General features: G+C 54.7%; 1 protein-coding gene and 3 long non-coding RNA genes across 4 annotated transcripts; all 4 read left to right on the plus strand.

The window, feature by feature from the left end:
- The first annotated feature begins 632 nt into the window (after nt 1-632).
- Nucleotides 633-1899, plus strand: LOC135327560 (uncharacterized). The gene is made up of 2 exons (XR_010387874.1): nt 633-900; nt 1494-1899. It is a non-coding gene; the product is annotated as an uncharacterized LOC135327560 (long non-coding RNA).
- A 4036-nt stretch (nt 1900-5935) lies between these two features.
- Nucleotides 5936-9859, plus strand: LOC135327233 (ankyrin repeat domain-containing protein 7-like; the record flags this gene model as incomplete). The annotated part of the gene is made up of 6 exons (XM_064505382.1): nt 5936-6371; nt 7627-7741; nt 7984-8157; nt 8251-8357; nt 9100-9237; nt 9778-9859. Coding segments are annotated over exons 1-6 (819 nt in total), but the record flags the coding sequence as incomplete, so codon positions are not given.
- Nucleotides 9860-9886: 27 nt separating this feature from the next.
- Nucleotides 9887-11258, plus strand: LOC135328303 (uncharacterized). The gene is made up of 4 exons (XR_010389130.1): nt 9887-9926; nt 10393-10426; nt 10525-10597; nt 11180-11258. It is a non-coding gene; the product is annotated as an uncharacterized LOC135328303 (long non-coding RNA).
- Nucleotides 11259-14604: 3346 nt separating this feature from the next.
- LOC135327561 (uncharacterized) lies at nt 14605-16339 on the plus strand. Its single transcript, XR_010387875.1, has 4 exons — nt 14605-14662; nt 15097-15150; nt 15269-15352; nt 16172-16339. It is a non-coding gene; the product is annotated as an uncharacterized LOC135327561 (long non-coding RNA).
- The last annotated feature ends 1300 nt before the right edge of the window (nt 16340-17639 follow it).

Raw genomic sequence — 17639 nt, forward strand, 5'->3', positions numbered from 1 at the left:
CGTCTGTTTTATCCCTGAGAAGTATTCAGGCCCCTCTAATTCTAACGCAGTGCTGTGGTGCCCCCTGCGTACCAAGGGTCCTGTTTAAAGGACGTGTCGGCGTACCGTACCTGTACCCGTGCCGGTAATGTTCTGAAGTGGAGTTCCTAGGCTCTGAGCGTTGTCTCGTGGAGTCTCACAGGGTGATCCGGATGACTGCCCTCGGGCAACCCCCGCGGGTAAATAGTAAGTCAGCAGTGCTGTCTGAAAAAGAACCGTCAAGAGGTGACTGCTGCAAGGAAAGCCAGCTCGTTCTGGCCTGAGTCCTTTGGTAATGAGTAAATTAAGCAGCATTTTGGCTCTTCTCTGTGTCGGTATGTTGGTAGGTGAGCCTGTGTGTGTCTCAGAATTAGTGGTGATTCCCCCGGGGATTCAGCCTGAACTGCTTGCTCTCTACCTAAGCCCAGAAGCTGTATGCTCTCTGTTTGGACAGTCACTTCTAGATGTCCCGGCGTGCATCATGATGGAAAAAACCGCAGGCATCACGAGCCTTACCCGCTGTCAACAGTGTAAACGTGCTGCTTGTGTGCTTGTGGATAGATCTCTGACCTTCCCTGGTTGCTGTGAAGTCATTGTGCTTTTTGCTGTACTTTTTAAAAAGCAGAATATGAGAAAACTGATGAGTTGCGATTGCTTTGTGATGCAGTTAATGCCACACAATGCGTCTTGGTGGACAACGAATTTCTCTGTACTGTATTGGGGATGATGTTTCCCGTTCTTATTCTGCATTACAGCTGGGTTTCCAAAGGCTGTAGAAGCTAGTACTACAAGCATGTAACTATTGAGGTCTTCAGGGTATCCTGTATATACTTCCAGGTGCGGCGGGAATGGTCAAAAATATCGCTGAAGAACTTGAGCAAGGTAATTTGTCAGGATATGTTAGCAGTGTTGTGAAGGAAGATGACCGTTCCTAGTTTCTGGACACAACTACTTGAAAGCTGTCAAGCTCCTGTGCTAAGCACAGCTGTTTTCTACTAGCTTTCCAAGCTAGAGCTTTATGTGAAAACTTCCTGCTTATCCAAATAATAGTGGCACAGAATTTATGCAGTTGCCTTTAAGAAAAACAGAAAAAACAGTGTACACGCTTGTACACACACCCCCCGCGCCCCCCCCCCAGTGCCCTGAATAATCCCACCTCTTTGTGTTAATTGTTCCTCCAGAGCCACGGCTTTGCAGTGACTGGGCCTGTTTCAAAGCAGGTAGCCCCGGAGAGCAATTCCTTCTGTCCCAGTGGTCCTTAATCTCCGAGCGAGCGGCTGGCTGTTGCTTTCTAGCTCTTTGCATTTGCCTGGACGGACACAAGTCCGTTGCATTAAAGCCGTTTGCATTGTGAATGGAGTTGCCTGTCTCCTGGGAGTAATAGGGTTTGTTTGGTTTGGGGACTTGTTACCTTTTCCTACTGTGACACTAACATAGGGCATTTTCTCCCCCCTCTGCTGCCCCCCCTTCCTCAGCAATGGCTGAACTGAAAATTGGATCGGCTGGAGCTTCTGCCTGGGCATCTGCTGAAGGATCCTCAGAAAACGGAGACCAGGAGCCACTTTCCAGGGCAATGTAAGAGTATCACGCCGTTTCCGCCAAAAACGATGTGCTCTGACTTGGACAAAAATGCTAGGGAGCAGCCGCTCTGGAAGTAGCTGCGTTTGCCGTTTCATGCCTGCCGAAGTGGTGAGCCAGCAGAAGATGCTGGGGCAGAGGAAGTCCCCATTCCAGAAAGCTAAGAGTGGTTATCCTGAGACGAATGAAGCCTGGGGAAATGTGCCTTCTGCCTCTTAACGGAGTGGTGTGTAGATAATAACACGCTGTATTTAAATGAAAGTATTCTGTTCCAACTTGGTACTTAATAAATTTTGCAGTCTAGTACCTGTCTCTGTTTCATTCCGTTCCCCCTCCTGACTTTGCCTGCCCTGCCCATGTGGCTGTACCCTCTTGCTCCGTCTGCTTGTGTCTCTTACAGAATAGTAGCTGTCAGACTGCTGCCAAAGGGGGAACGCTGGCAGGAGTCTGGCCTGTTGCTGCCTGTGGCTGCAAGGCGGGGGTCCTCTTCCTCAGTGGAGGCCGCAAGCAGGAGTGTGTTAAGACGGGGGCCTCGACTTCAGGTCTTGCTAATACTGGGGCACTTGACTCCGGCTGCCTTTCAGAACAAGGCTTCCTGTGGTCTAGGCAGAAGGGAGGGAGAGGGCTCCTGGTAGCCGTGAAAGGTTGCAAAGCCCACCAGTCTGGAAGGGTATCTGGTCCACGTGGAGTCAGCAACGGGGAAAGGGGGGAAGACATTTCTCTGCCCTGCAGCATGACTGGCAAGGCTGACCTTCTGTTCAGTGCTGGGCACTTGCTTTTCTCTCTCCAAAGCAAAAGCAAGTGCAGAAAGTCTGTGCCTTCCCTTTGTGTCGTCCTTTTGACAAACTCTGACATGAACTGTTTTCAAATGGTTCCCAGCCTGCTTCTGTCCCGCTGGCTGTCAGCGAGAGGTGCAGAAGCAGGACTGAACCTCAGCGCTGGCATCTGCCATAACAGGAGCTGGTGATGGTTACAGTGCGGCTAGGGAAAAGTCCCGTCAGCTCCTCAACTTCAGCGTGCATCTGCGCTGCCAGTGCGAGGCCACTCTCGATGATGTGTGAGAGGTCATGGCAATCGCGGGAGGTTCCTGAGGCCTGGCCCACAGCAGCTGTCCCTCCTGCCTTGAAGAGGGGCAAGAAGCGGGACCCAGGGAGCTACAAGCGGGCCAGCGGCACCTCGAGGCCTGGCAAGCTGATGGAGCAGAGCCTCCCGGAAGCCCTTTCCAAAGACGTGGAGGCCCAGAAGGTGACTGGGAGTAGTCGGCATGGATTTACCATGAGGCGGTAATGTGCTCTTGTCGCAAAGAAGGCCAACGTTATCCTGGGCTGCATTAGGCAGAGTGTTGCCAGTGGGTCAAGGGAGGTAATTCTCCCCCTCTACCTCATCCCGGGTGAGGCTGCATCTGGCGTAGTGTGTCCCGTTCTGGGCTCTGCAGTAGAAGAGAGAGATGGAGCTACTGGAGCAAGTCCAGCGAAGGGCTACTAAGATGATTATGGGCCTGGAGTTTTTCTCATATGAGGAAAGGCTGCGAGAGCTGGCATTGTTCTGCCTGGAGAAGAGAAGACTGAGGCGGGATCTTACCAATGTTTATAAATATCTGAAGGGAGGGTGTAAGGAAGATGGGGTCAGACTTTTTTCAGTGGTGCCTAGTGGTAGGATGAGAGGCAAAGGGCAGAAACTGAAACACAGTTGCATCTGAACATAAGGAACGACTTTTTTACGGTGAGGATGACCGAGTACTGGAACAGGTGGCCCAGAGAGATTGTGGAGTCTCCATCCTTGGAGATGTTCAAAAGCCATCTGGATGGGGCCCTGCGCAACGTGCTTCAGGTGATCCTGCATGGTTTTACAAAGGAGGAAACCATGCCTGACCAACCTGAGAGCCTTCTACGACAAAGCGACAAACTCTCTGGCCAAGGGCAGAGCAGGGGAGAGCGTTTATCTTGCCTTCAGCAAGGCTGCCAGCACTGTCTCCCCTAACATCCTCCTAGACAAACTGATGAAGTTCAGGCAAGGTAAGTGGAGGATGAGGTGGCACATGCAGTGAAGGGCCACAAAGATGATCAGGGGCTTGGAGCACCTGCCCTGCCTGGAGAGGCTGCGAGAGCTGGGCCTGCTCAGCCTGAAGAAGAGGCGGCTCCGGGGGCATCTTACTCTGTATAAATAAATCCCTGTGGGAATACCTGATTGGGGTGGGGGGGGTGGTGAAGAAGGCAGAGCCAGGCTCTTCTCAGTGGTGCCCAGGAAAGGCCAGGAAGCAATGGGCACAAACTGAAATAGGGGAAACTCCATTTAAACATAAGGAAAGCTTCTTTTGTGGGGAGGGTGGTCCGGGAGCGGCCAGGGCCGGCTGCTCCAGCAGGGATGGGGAGCCGGGAGCTGAGGGTGGTGACGTGGCTACCAGGGCAGGGGCCTCGCCAGCCAAGGCCCAGCCCCACCGTAGGCAAGTGAGGGAGCAGGGCAGTCTCAGCGGTGGCAGCCAGGCTCAGCCGGCAGCCCCGGTCGCCAGGGAAGTTAGAGCTGGTGCAGCAGGTCCGAGGTCGGGCCAGGAAGTCAGAGCGCAGGTTGGGTTGGGGTTCAGGCCAGCGCTGGTAACCAGCCCCCGGCACAGGCTGCTCAGGGCCTGTTAGTGCCCAGAGAGGGGCTGGAGCCTCCATCCTCGGAGACACTCAAACCCCGGCTGCACACAGCCCTGAGCAACCTGCTCTGCATGAGCCTGCTTGCAGCAGGGGCCTGGCCCAGAGCACCTCCCGCAGCCCCTCCCGACCTCAGCCCTCCCGTGACTCTGCAATTGCAGCGCTGAAGCCCGGCGGGAAGCCTCATCCATCTCAGCAACAGCTCAGCAGGCTCCTCTGCCAACGCACCGGCAACAAGGAGAACCTAAACACCGTTTTCTGTACTCAGCAGCAAAGGAGCCAGGACAAAGGGCGCCAGGGCCTCAGGAAGGGCAGCGCTCTGCAAACCCTCGCAGGAGCAGCAGTCACAGGCCGCTCCAGGCCCAAACAAGCGCGGCCTCAAGGCAGGAGAGCGGAGGCAAGGGCCCTCTCGCCAGGCATCGCTGCACCCAAATTCTCCCGCTCCTCAAGGCGAAGAACTGCTCAGGGAGGCTCTGTCGCAATCGTCTCTGCCTTCACGGCTACGAGAGGGGAGCCGGGAGCTGCAGGAACCAAGAAAACACCAGGAGCCCCAAATCCCCAAGCCTCCATTTACAAACAGGAGGAGCAGCAGTGAAAGCCTGGCAAGAAGGGCCCAAACCGAGGAACAGCAGTAGCAGCTGAGGTGTTTGAAGAAACCACATTGCCTGCTTTCTGGAGCCTTTGCGGGGACCAGCGTGTTTCTATTTCCCCGGAGCCGCCGGGCGCCCACAGGGGCGTGCGCAGTTCGCTAGCAGACTTTCAGCCGGGCTGGCCAGCGAGCAGGCGGCCCCAGCTCTGGGCACAGGCAGCGGGCAGGCTGAGAGGCCGAGCTGACGCTGCCAGGAGCTGCAAGCGCAGGGGTGCTGGCGAGTCTGCAGAGCTGAGGGAGCGCGTTTCTGTGCGCGCGTGAACCTCCAGCACCCGGAAAGGAGGCTGCACGTCCTCTGCTACTGGGGCCTCGCCTGGATGCAAGCACAGGCGCTGCCTTGGGGCAGTGTCACGTCCCACCTACAAGGGGGGGAGGGTGACCCAGGTTTGCAAATCCCCTCGGTATGGATTGAGGGCGAAACGGCACTCAAGGTCCGTTCATACACATCAACCTTAATGGAACAAATATTCGGCGGACATTGGTCCTCTAACAATTATACCTGCCTCAGCTCTGCGGCTTTATGGGGAACCAAGGTGGCCTTAACTGTGTGAAAAGGAAAGCAAGCCCGAAAGCAAGCAAGAGAGCGAGAGCGAATTGCCAGTTGTGGATCCAGCACTGGACCTGCCAACAGCAGTGTTCAGTGTAGAGAGAAACCACCCACCCAGGGCTCCTACGTGCGCCTGTTTTTTTGTGCCAGCTCCTGGGCTTCTGGAACCTTCTCTCAGCCCAGTCTCAGGAGTGGCTGAGACACACGTCGGCTCAGGGCAGTGGCACCAATGAGCCAAGGGGAGTGAGCCTGGGACCCTCCCTGGGGCTCTGGTCCCAGGAGCAGCTGCTCGAGTTCACAGTGCTGTTACTTGGGCCTCGTCCCCTACAGGGAGGGAACCCCCAGCGCCGGAGCCCTGCGAGGCGCTCCCAGCGCCGCCCCCCGCCCCGGCCGCGCCCCGCAGGCGGCGGCAGCGCCGACTCGCCGCCGGCCCGCCCGGAGCCCCGCCCCCGCGGCGTCACGCGGCGCCCTGTGACGCCCCCGAGCGCCCTCGCCGCGGCTGTTGCGCATCGGCCTCTGGAGGCAGCGCCCTCAGCGTGTGGCCGCTGCTGCCGCAGCACCGGCGCGTCCTCGCTGGGCGCCTCTCTCGGAGCCTCGCTGCGCCCTGCCCTCGGCCCCGGCCCCGGCCCCGGCCCGGGGACTGCGAGCCCGGTGCCCCCAGCCCCGCGGCCCACCGGGGCTCGGCTCCTCTGCCCCCGCCCGAGGCGGGGCCGTGTCCGTGTCTGCGTCCCTGCTGCAGCATGAAGAGGCTCCTGGGGCTCTTCGGCAAGGGGCCGCCTGCGCGCGGCAGCGCTTCCCTGCCCTGCATGGGCGCCGCCTACGAGCTCCGCGAGAATGAGCTGGGCAAGCTGCACCGCGCGGCCGCCAGCGGCGACCTGGCGCAGGTGCGGCGGCCACGGTGGCTGCTGAGACCCGGCCTCAACGGGCGGGACCAGGCGAAGCGGTGAGGGGGGCGGTGGCGCCCGCGGGCCGGGCTCTGGGCGGTGCCGCGAGCGTGGGGGCGGCGCGAGGGGCGGCCGCGAGGGCCGGGCCGCGGCGGCGGTGCCGGCTGTGGCCGCGGCGGCGGGCGGAGGGGGCGGCGGCGGCGGCGGCCCGGCCGCGTGCCCGGAGGCGCCGGCGCAGCTGCGAGGCTGCGGCGGGCCCGTGCTGCCGGCAGAGAGGTCTCCTTTGCTGGGCGAGGCGAGGCGAGGCGAGGCTGAGGAGGGCGGAAACGAGGGGGCAGGTTTTGCGAGCGGCCTCTCCCGCAGCGTCGCCTGTGCTGCCTGCGTGGCAGCAGCCCTCTCGAGGTGCTCGCGGGATCCTTCGTAGCCGCGTCGGCTGCGGTGGTTTGAGCTGAGGCGTTTGGCAGTTTGAAGGGCCTCCTGTCTTCCAGGCGCGGCACAGCACGGCACGGCTTTGCCTGGAAGGAAGGCAGGAAGTGCCGTTTCCTTCAGCTGGTGAGGGCTGGTGGAAAGGCAGTCGTGCTCCCTCGGGGTGGACGCTGTGTGAGAAGGGCAGTCACAGCTGGGGGCAAGACAGAGGGCTGCTCTGCTGCTGTCGGCATGACAGGGTCGAGGGGGAAGGTTTCTGCTCTCTGGTTTGCCAGGTGTTGCCGAGGGCCCTTGGGAGTGAGCGCGTCCTCGTGTTTGCTGCAGTAGTAAGCTCGGGGGAAGGAGAGAAGGCACGAATTCCCGAAAAGCACAGCGCGGGGCTGATGTGATGGTGTCCTGCAACCCATCTCCTTAGCCTCTGGCACGGTGTTGTCACGTGAGCGATGCTGGCGGAAGCTCGAGGTTCCCTTGCCGCAGGCTTAAGGCGCCCGAGCCTTGGTCGTCCTTGCTGGGCGGTGTGCGTAGTGCTGCTGGAGGCAGCGGCCAGTTGCCTGGGCAGAGGGATGGAGGGCAGCAGTTTCAGAGCGGCAGCCTGAGGCTGTGCGGGAAGAATCCTGTGCCTGGGCGCAGGACTGCGTCTGCAGGGAGCCGGGTGCGGAGCGGAGTGAACGTCGTCTTCATAAACGAGTGGGGGGGGTGAGGTGGATGTTTCCTAGCCGGTCTCTGCCTTTGGGCGTGCAACTGCCGTCATTGCTGAAGGGATGAGAAACTTTTTCTAAGCTTGTTTTTTGGAACCGGAAAGCAGTGGCCCTACACACGTGACATAGGCAGGAGCGGTCTCTTCAGCTTTCTCTCTGTCTGTGTTAATGTAATATATTTACTTTTTAGGACACCTCTGCATCTTGCTTGCGCTAATGGACATGCGGAGGTTGTTTCGTACTTAGTAGAGAGGAAGTGCAAGCTCAATCCTCGTGATAATTTTGAGAGATCGCCACTGATGAAGGTACGTGGAGTATGTGATGCTGTTGTAGGTAGGACTTAGAAGTTAAGCACTGAGCGATCCATCTCTTGGGTGATTCGTGACCTGGGTATGGGTGGAGATCGCGTTGTGCTTGGTGCCGAATAGGCATCCGGTACCTAATCTTTGACCGCGTTCTTGTTTTCTGAGGTTGGCAAGCGGTGGGAGTTGTGACAGAGGGAAACGTAGTTGCTGGAAATGTTTCTTTTTCCCGGTGTTGTTTCCAGGCGGTACAGTGCCAGCAAGAACAATGTGTCGCCATTCTGCTAGCGCATGGTGCCGACCCTAATCTTGCAGATGCTCTCGGCAACACTGCCCTTCACCTCGCTGCCCTTGCTCCTAACACCTCTCTAGCAGGGCAGTTACTGGAGCACAATGCCCATATTGATGCGCAGAATAAGGTAAGCGTAGAATGTGGGTAAGGCGTCTCTTGGAAAGCAAAAGTTGCTTCACTTCTCTGTGTTTTTCTAACTGGGGGGGATTTATGCTTTCAGGTGGGATACACGCCCCTCGCTCTTGCCGTGTCCAAGCATCACAAAGAGATGGTGGAGTTCCTGCTTAGAAAAGGAGCTGACGTGCACACTCGAGATCAGCCTGAAAGGTGAAGGGCTCGTCACAACAGGGTGTGGGTCTCCTGAGTATTCTTCAAGTTTGACTGAGGAGAGGCGTGGGCGTGAGCCTCTAAAAGGCACAAGTAGCCACAGAGAAGCAGTTCCCTCTGCGTGGCTTTTGAAAAGTGCTCTGCGCTTGGCTGCTGTCATGCCTCACTGGACGCCTTCCGCCTTGAGGACTGCCAGAAAGCATTGTGTCTGGTCGCCACGAGGCAGGGAACTTGCCGTTAGTTCGGCAGCATTGCTGTTAGGCAGGAGCGGGTTTTTACAGCCCAGGCGTAGTTGGTATGTAAATGCTGTCTCGCAGGCAGCGTTGTCTCTCTGTCCTGACACTCGCTTTGACAACGGGTGCGCATTGAGACGAGAGAGGTTCCAAGTGGATGTGAGGAGAATCTTCTTTGCCGTGAGGACGGTGACATGTCGGAACGGGTTGCGCGAGGAGGTTGTGCAGCCTCCCTGCTTGGCGGCTTGGAAGACCAGACCGAGTAAAGCGCTGAGCAACCCGGTGTGGCCTCGTAGCTGCACGTGCTTTGGGGTGGTGTTTGGCCGCGAGCGGTCTCGAGGCCCCTTCCGACCCGAGTTCTCCTGTGCTTCCGTGTAGTTGGCTTTGCTTTCCTTCCGCCTGTGGGAAAGGGGGAAGTAGTTGTTTGGGGAGCAAACAGGGATGAAAGTAATGGCAGTGAAACGTGTGTATCGGCTGATACATTTCCTCTCATCTTTTGGATGCTCTAGGACCCCTCTTATGCTTGCTGCTTCTGCTGGGGACATGAGCATCATAGAAGTTCTTCTTGGCTACAGTGCTGATCTTTCCCAGAAAGACATTCTGGGACGGACAGCAGAAGATTATGCTGCTACTTCTGGGCACGCTCAGTAAGTGCTTTAGGTCACCGTCAGAGTTGCTAAGTTGTCTGGATGTGCGTGTTGGCTTAAGGGCACGCTTGGTAACAGCAGCAAGGTTTAGTGATGCACGGAGACCTTTGCTGAAGCTGGGCGAGATGGAATCTTCTGGTACGTGTTGCTCCCGTGTCAAGTGTGAATTGGGAAATTTTCCTCGACTTCCACCCAAAATGCTCCGTTAGGTTTCAAGTTTGCAATGCTGAGCTCACGTCCGAGCAACGCAAAGTCTGAAAAGTGTGTCTTTGCCAAGTGAAGTGTATATAAGCCCCTGCCCAGACCAGCGCTTGACCCCAAATCTAGAGCTCATTTCTTCTCCCTTTCTCCTAGCCTGTATGGAGGGAAGCAGGAAAGAAGGGGGCCTGGGTGTGTGTAACTAGCATGTGTGTGCGACCTTACCAGTTGGCTCTGAATAGGCGTAGGATGGAGAATAAATGGCTATTTGTATTCTAGAAGCGGTGTATGCAAGGATGCTGCTGTTCTTAGTGACGGTATTTCCTTTCTTTCTGTACACAGTGTTAGTCAACACCTGGCAGACTGCACAGAGAAGAAAAATGCGGGAGAAGCTTCTGCAGGCGGCACAAGAGGCATGCCAGTGCTTAGCACGCCTCCTGGAGCAGAAGCTGCTGGCTTTGCATTGGGTGCCTGTGCTCTGGCTGGCGGAGGTAGGATCCCTAACCGTGGAGGAGCTGAGGAGGAAAATCCCCACGGCCTTTTCTTTTGGTGGCTTGTGTTGTTGAAGCTTATTGTGTTCAGCACTGACTTTGTGTGCTACTTCATCTGAGGCCTCCACTAAAGTTTTGTAAATGCGCTTCTGTGTTGCTGACTGGACCCATGTCTTGCGAGGCTGTGAGGGTGCTTCTATAATTAGTGTGTTAGCCGTCCATTCGGAGGGTTGTTGCCTGTTGGATTTCCCCATGTTTATAGACAGGGGCTTTCCTTTTTTTCTTAAAAAAAAAAAAAAAAAAAAAAAAAAAAAATCGGTGGTTTGGGGCATGCTTTTGTTCGTGCTGTCTCGCATGGCTGTTTCACTCCAGGTAGGCCTGTGGAATTGTCCATGTTACATGCCTGTAGGCACTGTTGACATTCAAAGGTGCTAAGAATTAATCATGCCAATTGCTATTTGAACAGTGAGAGACGACATTTCGCATGGCTACTTTGTAAGGTGAGAGTTGAACAGTACCTTTTCCCAAATACTTTAACCTGCCTAAAAAGAGGAAAGACGGGAGAGAGACGCGGTCCTTCTTGCCTTTTCTTTTCAAGCCTGTTGGAGGAAGAGGAGAGTGATGACAGCCTTCCTGCTTGTGAGAAAGAAAGACGCTGTTTAGCTGCCAAGGTAAAGTGCCTCACCAGGCAACTTTTCCCACGAAACGACTGACTTGCAGGGAGGACCTGTCTGGATTTGAGCGAAAGCACGTTTCCAGGCAGGTGGTTTCCTCCCGCAAAGCGGTCTCCTGCCTGCACCCTTTCTGCTGCTGTGAGCTGTTTCCTGCAAGACTTGTAGCCGCAGCAGAGCATGCAGCAGTCTTGCTGTTGTGGGGGGAAAGAGCAGTAGGTGACAAGAAAAACGACCACATGGTTTTCCTCATCTGAGTCAGATTTCTAGACCGTGAAAGTTGATCAGCTCCTAGACTGCCTATTCTTTTGTCCTCCAGACCTTGCTCTTTGTTTCCAGTAACTTTGGTGATAGAATTGTGACGGATATGGAAGAAGGGCATTTATTGATCAAAATCTGCAGAAATGCTTCATGCCCTGGCTCTCCCTTCCTCCTTGTCAGGTTCCTCAAGTGTGCTTGGGGGGGCAGTTGCTCAAGCGGGTCTTTTTTTCTGCTGCCTGATGCGGATGGCATTCCAGGCTTGTGCGTGATCTCACACCGCCTGTTTCCCCTCTCTTTTTTCCTGTTTGTTTGTTTATCCAGATGAGGTGTTTGGCGTTGGGAGTGGGCTGTGATGAAGAATCCGATTCTGGTGCTGAAACCCCCCCTGTACTGCTGGAGATGCAGGCATGTTTGATTTTTAAGCGGGCTCTGTTTCTTTCAGTGACCTTTGAGAGACTGTCGCAGATGTTGTCTGTGAAGAGCTACTGCAGCCTAGTAAGATGTGATAGTGGTTTGAAGTGTGAAAGTGAGGAAAGAGAAGGAGGCTTGACTAAGGTTGTCTGAGAAGCAGGCAGCCGTTGGTTTTCCTTGGTGCAAAGGAGGGGGAAAGGGTGTGTGCGCTCCTGGCTGTTGTAACCTAGGTGAGGCCAGGGTCAGACTGTGTGCAGGCAGTGCTTGTCAGGGGCTTTGCAGAACTGGAGCAGGACGTTTGGGACGTTGGGTATTGCTGTCTACTCAAAGAGGTTCCTGAGGAAAAACCGCAGGCCTCGTAGAAGAGAAGTCAGAACTTTTCCCTGCGTGGGTGCCGAGAAGAGGAGTATTTTGGAAGGTGTGGATTGCCTGTGCAGAGGATGCTTGTTTCTGTTCTTTCTCACTCTTTTGGCTGGCCTCTTCTAGGAGGAGTCACCTGAAGGGGAGGGAGAGGAGGCTGCTGGTGGTCCTCCAGCTGCGAATGCTGCAGAAGCCCCTGCTGGTGTGAGAGGTGAGTTAATAAACATTGATCCCCTTTGTTTCTTTGCTAGTTGTGCTGAGTCAGTGAACGGAAGTGGTGGCCTGGTGGGGGAGAGGTTGCCTGATGGAGGAGAGCAGCAGTCATTTCTCCCTTCCTTTGTAGGTGTTACGTCGGCAGCAGGAGTGAAGCAGGAGGAAGACAGCAACTCTCCGTGGGATTCTGAGGTGCTTTCAGTGAGGGGCGCAGTGGGATCCCCGGTGGCGGGGGGAACCGCTCGGGAGTTTGCTTTGGACGTGGGCCCTAGCGCTGATGAGGCTCAGTTCCCTCTTTGGCCGCTTCTGCCATGTGTTTGCTCCTGTGAACTTGAGCAGCTTCTGCTCTGTGCAAGCTGTTCAGTCAGGACTGTGCCTAAGTAGGGTCTGCTGATGTCCTAGGTCTCATAGGAACTGGCCTTTGAATGTGATTTCTAGTGTAACACTGAAAGAGTACAGATTCTGGCTCTGCAAGTGCTTGGGAGGGTTGCTGCTTCTTTGCCACGGTACCCAATGAAATGAGTGTTTTTGGAACCGTGCAGCCAAGTAGTAAGCACAACCAAAAAAAATCAGTGTAGGCTTGGAGCACTGTTTTGGGTTGAAGTGTGAAAGTGAGGAAAGAGAAGGAGGCTTGACTAAGGTTGTCTGAGAAGCAGGCAGCCGTTGGTTTTCCTTGGTGCAAAGGAGGGGGAAAGGGTGTGTGCGCTCCTGGCTGTTGTAACCTAGGTGAGGCCAGGGTCAGACTGTGTGCAGGCAGTGCTTGTCAGGGGCTTTGCAGAACTGGAGCAGGACGTTTGGGACGTTGGGTATTGCTGTCTACTCAAAGAGGTTCCTGAGGAAAAACCGCAGGCCTCGTAGAAGAGAAGTCAGAACTTTTCCCTGCGTGGGTGCCGAGAAGAGGAGTGTTTTGGAAGGTGTGGATTGCCTGTGCAGAGGATGCTTGTTTCTGTTCTTTCTCACTCTTTTGGCTGGCCTCTTCTAGGAGGAGTCACCTGAAGGGGAGGGAGAGGAGGAGCACCAGCAGCCTCAAGTTGCGAATGCTGCAGAAGCCCCTGCTGGTGTGAGAGGTGAGTTAATAAACATTGATCCCCTTTGTTTCTTTGCTAGTTGTGCTGCGTCAGTGAACGGAAGTGGTGGCCTGGTGGGGGAGAGGTTGCCTGATGGAGGAGAGCAGCAGTCATTTCTCCCTTCCTTTGTAGGTGTTACGTCGGCAGCAGGAGTGAAGCAGGAGGAAGACAGCGACTCTCCGTGGGATTCTGAGGTGCTTTCAGTGAGGGGCGCAGTGGGATCCCCGGTGGCGGGGGGAACCGCTCGGGAGTTTGCTTTGGACGTGGGCCCTAGCGCTGATGAGGCTCAGTTCCCTCTTTGGCCGCTTCTGCCATGTGTTTGCTCCTGTGAACTTGAGCAGCTTCTGCTCTGTGCAAGCTGTTCAGTCAGGACTGTGCCTAAGTAGGGTCTGCTGATGTCCTAGGTCTCATAGGAATTGGCCTTTGAATGTGATTTCTAGTGTAACACTGAAAGAGTACAGATTCTGGCTCTGCAAGTGCTTGGGAGGGTTGCTGCTTCTTTGCCACGGTACCCAATGAAATGAGTGTTTTTGGAACCGTGCAGCCAAGTAGTAAGCACAACCAAAAAAAATCAGTGTAGGCTTGGAGCACTGTTTTGGGTTGAAGTGTGAAAGTGAGGAAAGAGAAGGAGGCTTGACTAAGGTTGTCTGAGAAGCAGGCAGCCGTTGGTTTTCCTTGGTGCAAAGGAGGGGGAAAGGGTGTGTGCGCTCCTGGCTGTTGTAACCTAGGTGAGGCCAGGGTCAGACTGTGTGCAGGCAGTGCTTGTCAGGGGCTTTGCAGAACTGGAGCAGGACGTTTGGGACGTTGGGTATTGCTGTCTACTCAAAGAGGTTCCTGAGGAAAAACCGCAGGCCTCGTAGAAGAGAAGTCAGAACTTTTCCCTGCGTGGGTGCCGAGAAGAGGAGTATTTTGGAAGGTGTGGATTGCCTGTGCAGAGGATGCTTGTTTCTGTTCTTTCTCACTCTTTTGGCTGGCCTCTTCTAGGAGGAGTCACCTGAAGGGGAGGGAGAGGAGGAGCACCAGCAGCCTCAAGTTGCGAATGCTGCAGAAGCCCCTGCTGGTGTGAGAGGTGAGTTAATAAACATTGATCCCCTTTGTTTCTTTGCTAGTTGTGCTGCGTCAGTGAACGGAAGTGGTGATCTGCTTGTGAGATGGTGCAGCCCCCAGTTTTCCCCTTGCCAGCCAGTGCTGGGGGGAAGGTTGAGGGTAGGGAAAGTCAACTGTGGGAGATGTTCTGTGGTAGTGCTGGAGTGCAAGGAGCGTTGCTCCTTGGTGACTTCCTGCACATGTGAGGATGTTTTGGCTAGTGCTTTGAGGGTTCCTCTTCTACCGTGCAAAGGGATTGTGAGTGCCAAACTCTGGAGCCCTAGTTTGGAGGGGAGATGCCCCCAAACCTCCCTACTCCAGGACTCTGGCATGCCAGAGCCTCGTTTGGATGCTACCCGACCATCTGTTGAGTGTTTATTGTAGCCGTGGGAGGTGTCATGCTGAGCTTGGGCATCTTCTGCTGCAAAGAAGGACCTGGGAAGCGTCGAGAGCACCTTGGTGGGGCTGGGGGGGGAATGACAGTGCTGTTTTTCCTCTGTAGTTGAAGGGTTATCCGACTCATGGCTGCAGGGCTTGCCTGACGGGGGGGGAGCAGCAGAGTGAAAGAAGGACTCGTGGTGTGTCATTTCTCCCTTCCTTTGTAGGTGTTACGTCGGCAGCAGGAGTGAAGCAGGAGGAAGACAGGGACTTTCCTTCGTTTTCTGAGGTGCTTTCAGTGAGAGGCGCAGTGGGGTCCTCGGGTCCCCGTGGGGGGAACTGCTTGGGAGCTTGTTTAGGACATGGGCCCTAGCGCTGATGAGGCTCAGTACCCCTTTGGCTGCTTCTGCCATGTGTCTGCTCCTGTGAACTTGAGCAGCTTCTGCTCTGTGCAAGCTGTTCAGTCAGGACTGTGCCTAAGTAGGGTCTGCTGATGTCCTAGGTCTCATAGGAACTGGCCTTTGAATGTGATTTCCAGTGTAACACTGAAAGAGTACAGATTCTGGCTCTGCAAGTGCTTGGGAGGGTTGCTGCTTCTTTGCCACGGTACCCAATGAAATGAGTGTTTTTGGAACCGTGCAGCCAAGCAGTAAGCACAACAAAAAAAATCAGTGTAGGCTTGGAGCACTGTTTTGGGTTCTGAAAGGCCTGTTATACTTCCAGAGCCTGCCTGCCTTGACGGCATGCGTGAGTGCAGAACCAGCAGTGAAACGGCAGGTAATGCTTAAGTGACGATCCAAGTCGTGCTTGGGTATGACACCTGCAGCTTGATGCTGAAGTGTTTGTGGAAACTCCTTGCCCCACTCTCTGCTTGTTTGTGTTCTCACTCAACCAGGTGTCCGCAGATGCGAGAGAGAAGCGTGCAGGACACGAGGCTGCTGCCACACGAACAGATACAGATTTCCAGTACGACGGACAGGTGACTGTGTTAAAGACCCGTGAAGATGTTAGTGTAAAGGGAGCTGTTATTCCCAAATGAGTGCAGGAGGGAGACTGCAGAGAGTAGCAGATTCCAGATATACTTCAGAAGTATTGCAGAATTCATTTCTTTCCCTTTGTGAAATGGAAGAACTGCGCAAAGGACGAAAGCCCTGGGTTGGAAGTAGGAAGCCCTGGCTTTGATGGTCAGAGTAATATCTGCAGTCAGACCCTAGCTCTTGCTGTGCAGGACAGCACATTTTGCATTGTCTTAAAAAAGAAGAAAAACTGCTCAAGCCCACTAATACTAAGCCCTTTTTTAATGAATTAGGAAACAGCAACCCTCGTGAAGAGATGCCAACAGATTAGATGTCCTCAGGTGACCAGGATAGCTAGAGGTCTTCAGTTGTGCAGGCGCCTGCTGGTGGTGGGCAAAATTGCTTATCTTTGAGCTCACTCTGAAGACTGATGCAGTGAGTGAAAGGAAGAACGTAGTCCGTGTTCCTACCCTTTTCTTCATACGCATGTAACTAGTTCATTAGGGTATGGCCAGAGAGCTACAGCAGGAGGTTGCTGATGCTTCCCGTGGAGGAGTGACCACATGGGCGCTAGGAGCATCACGAGTCATTGAAAGAGTAGGCCTGGTGTTCCGGCGTTGTTTACGGCCGCCCGTAGGAAATTGAGATGGGGATGGGAGAGGCCAGTATGAAAGAGGATGAAGCAGCAGGGTTTTGGAGAGACGACTTGAGAGTCGAAGCAGTCGCCTTGTCTGTACGGAAAACGCAGCTGACTCGCGTGGGTCCTGGTTGTGGTTTTACAGTTGCAGGAGTCGGAAGAACAGCGTGTTCAGTCCGAGCGTTGTGCTCAGGACTTGAAGACGGCCCTGGAAAAGAAACAAAGAGAAGTGGTAGCTGTTTCCCAGCAACTGCAAGACCTTCTGGAAGCCTCCTCAGGAACTGTTAGCCTAAAACCTCTGGAAGAACGAGTGGGACGGTAAGGAACTGTCACGGTGAAGCAAGGCTTTGCTTTCTGGGACAGTGTAAAAGCAACAGGATTACCTTGCTGCATCACAGCAAGTTAATGCACAATTTTGAGAGAAGCTTTTGCTTTAGATGATGTTATTTCCCACTGTTGTGTCAGTATTTGTGCTCTTGTGTCTTCCCATAACGAGACCTGTGTTTCTTTTCAAGGCTTGAACTTGCAAACGCCAGCCTGGAAGGCAGAGTCCAGCAACAGACTGCTAGAATCAAAGTTCTTCAGAAAGAGCTGCGTGGCTCTGCCTCTGTAAGCCAGTCATGACTTTTGTTTTCCTGAGCTCCTGAGGCTAGCTCTGTGTGTGGGGGGGGAAATTTTCAGAAGAGATTGTCCTGGGGAGCCTAGGGGAAGTCATTTCCTGCAGCCTGCAGGTGATTGGCTGCAGTTGGTCCATTCCCAGGCTCTCTGGTTTTGAGAGTTTTCATGGGGCGCTCTGCTGCGTCCTACTTAACACTGTCTGAGGTAAAGGTTGGACACTGGTGTGCTGGCTTGAATGTTTGCTGCTTTATACCCGTCGTGGTGCTTAAGCCATCAGGCAGCCGCGCTTCAGGGGTTCCTGCCTTAAAGGCATTCTGCAGGTTAGCTTGTGGAATTGCCTTGGTGCCAAGCGCTTTGTCGCCGAGCCCTAACTGGCATCCTCGGACTGTGGCAAGAGTTCCGTTGCCCGGCCTCTGAGCACCTTCCCTGTTTAGTGGCTATGGATTCCTTGGCTGGAAGGTGTAAATCTGTAAAGCAATTTGAGGAACTCCAAAGATGCGCAGCTGCAACTAATGAAGGAATCCCACATTGCTAGGCAGTGTTATTTTCGGTGTGCTTGGTCTGAGTTGGTGGAGACAAGCCTTCAGTGAGGAGGAACTGCTTAGGCTCTGCAGAATGGCTGCTCCTTGGCATCTTGGTGTGTGTTGTTTTCCGTGAAGAGGTGAAGAGGAGTCCCTGTGGTGTCATTTGTGGAACCCTGTACGATGCTGCCTTGGAATGTCCAGGCATCCCGAATTCAGGGGTTAATAGCAGCTGAAGCAAGGCGCTTTCATCTGGGGCCTGCACAAAGCAAGTGGTTGTCGTGCTCTGTCTAGTGAGCGAGGGTCCTTGGTCCTACAGCCCCCCGTAGTTGTGGTTAATTAGGGCTGAAGAGGTGTTGAAAATAACGAGATGTGCAAGTGTAATTGTGGGCTGTACTGCAGCTGGCCAGAGAAGAAGGCAGGCAGTCACAGTGCTTATCCTTGCCTTTGGTGAAGATGGCGGGGTTTTTGGAT

This window comes from Dromaius novaehollandiae, chromosome 1, assembly GCF_036370855.1.
Source record: "Dromaius novaehollandiae isolate bDroNov1 chromosome 1, bDroNov1.hap1, whole genome shotgun sequence".
Taxonomy (NCBI): domain Eukaryota; kingdom Metazoa; phylum Chordata; class Aves; order Casuariiformes; family Dromaiidae; genus Dromaius; species Dromaius novaehollandiae.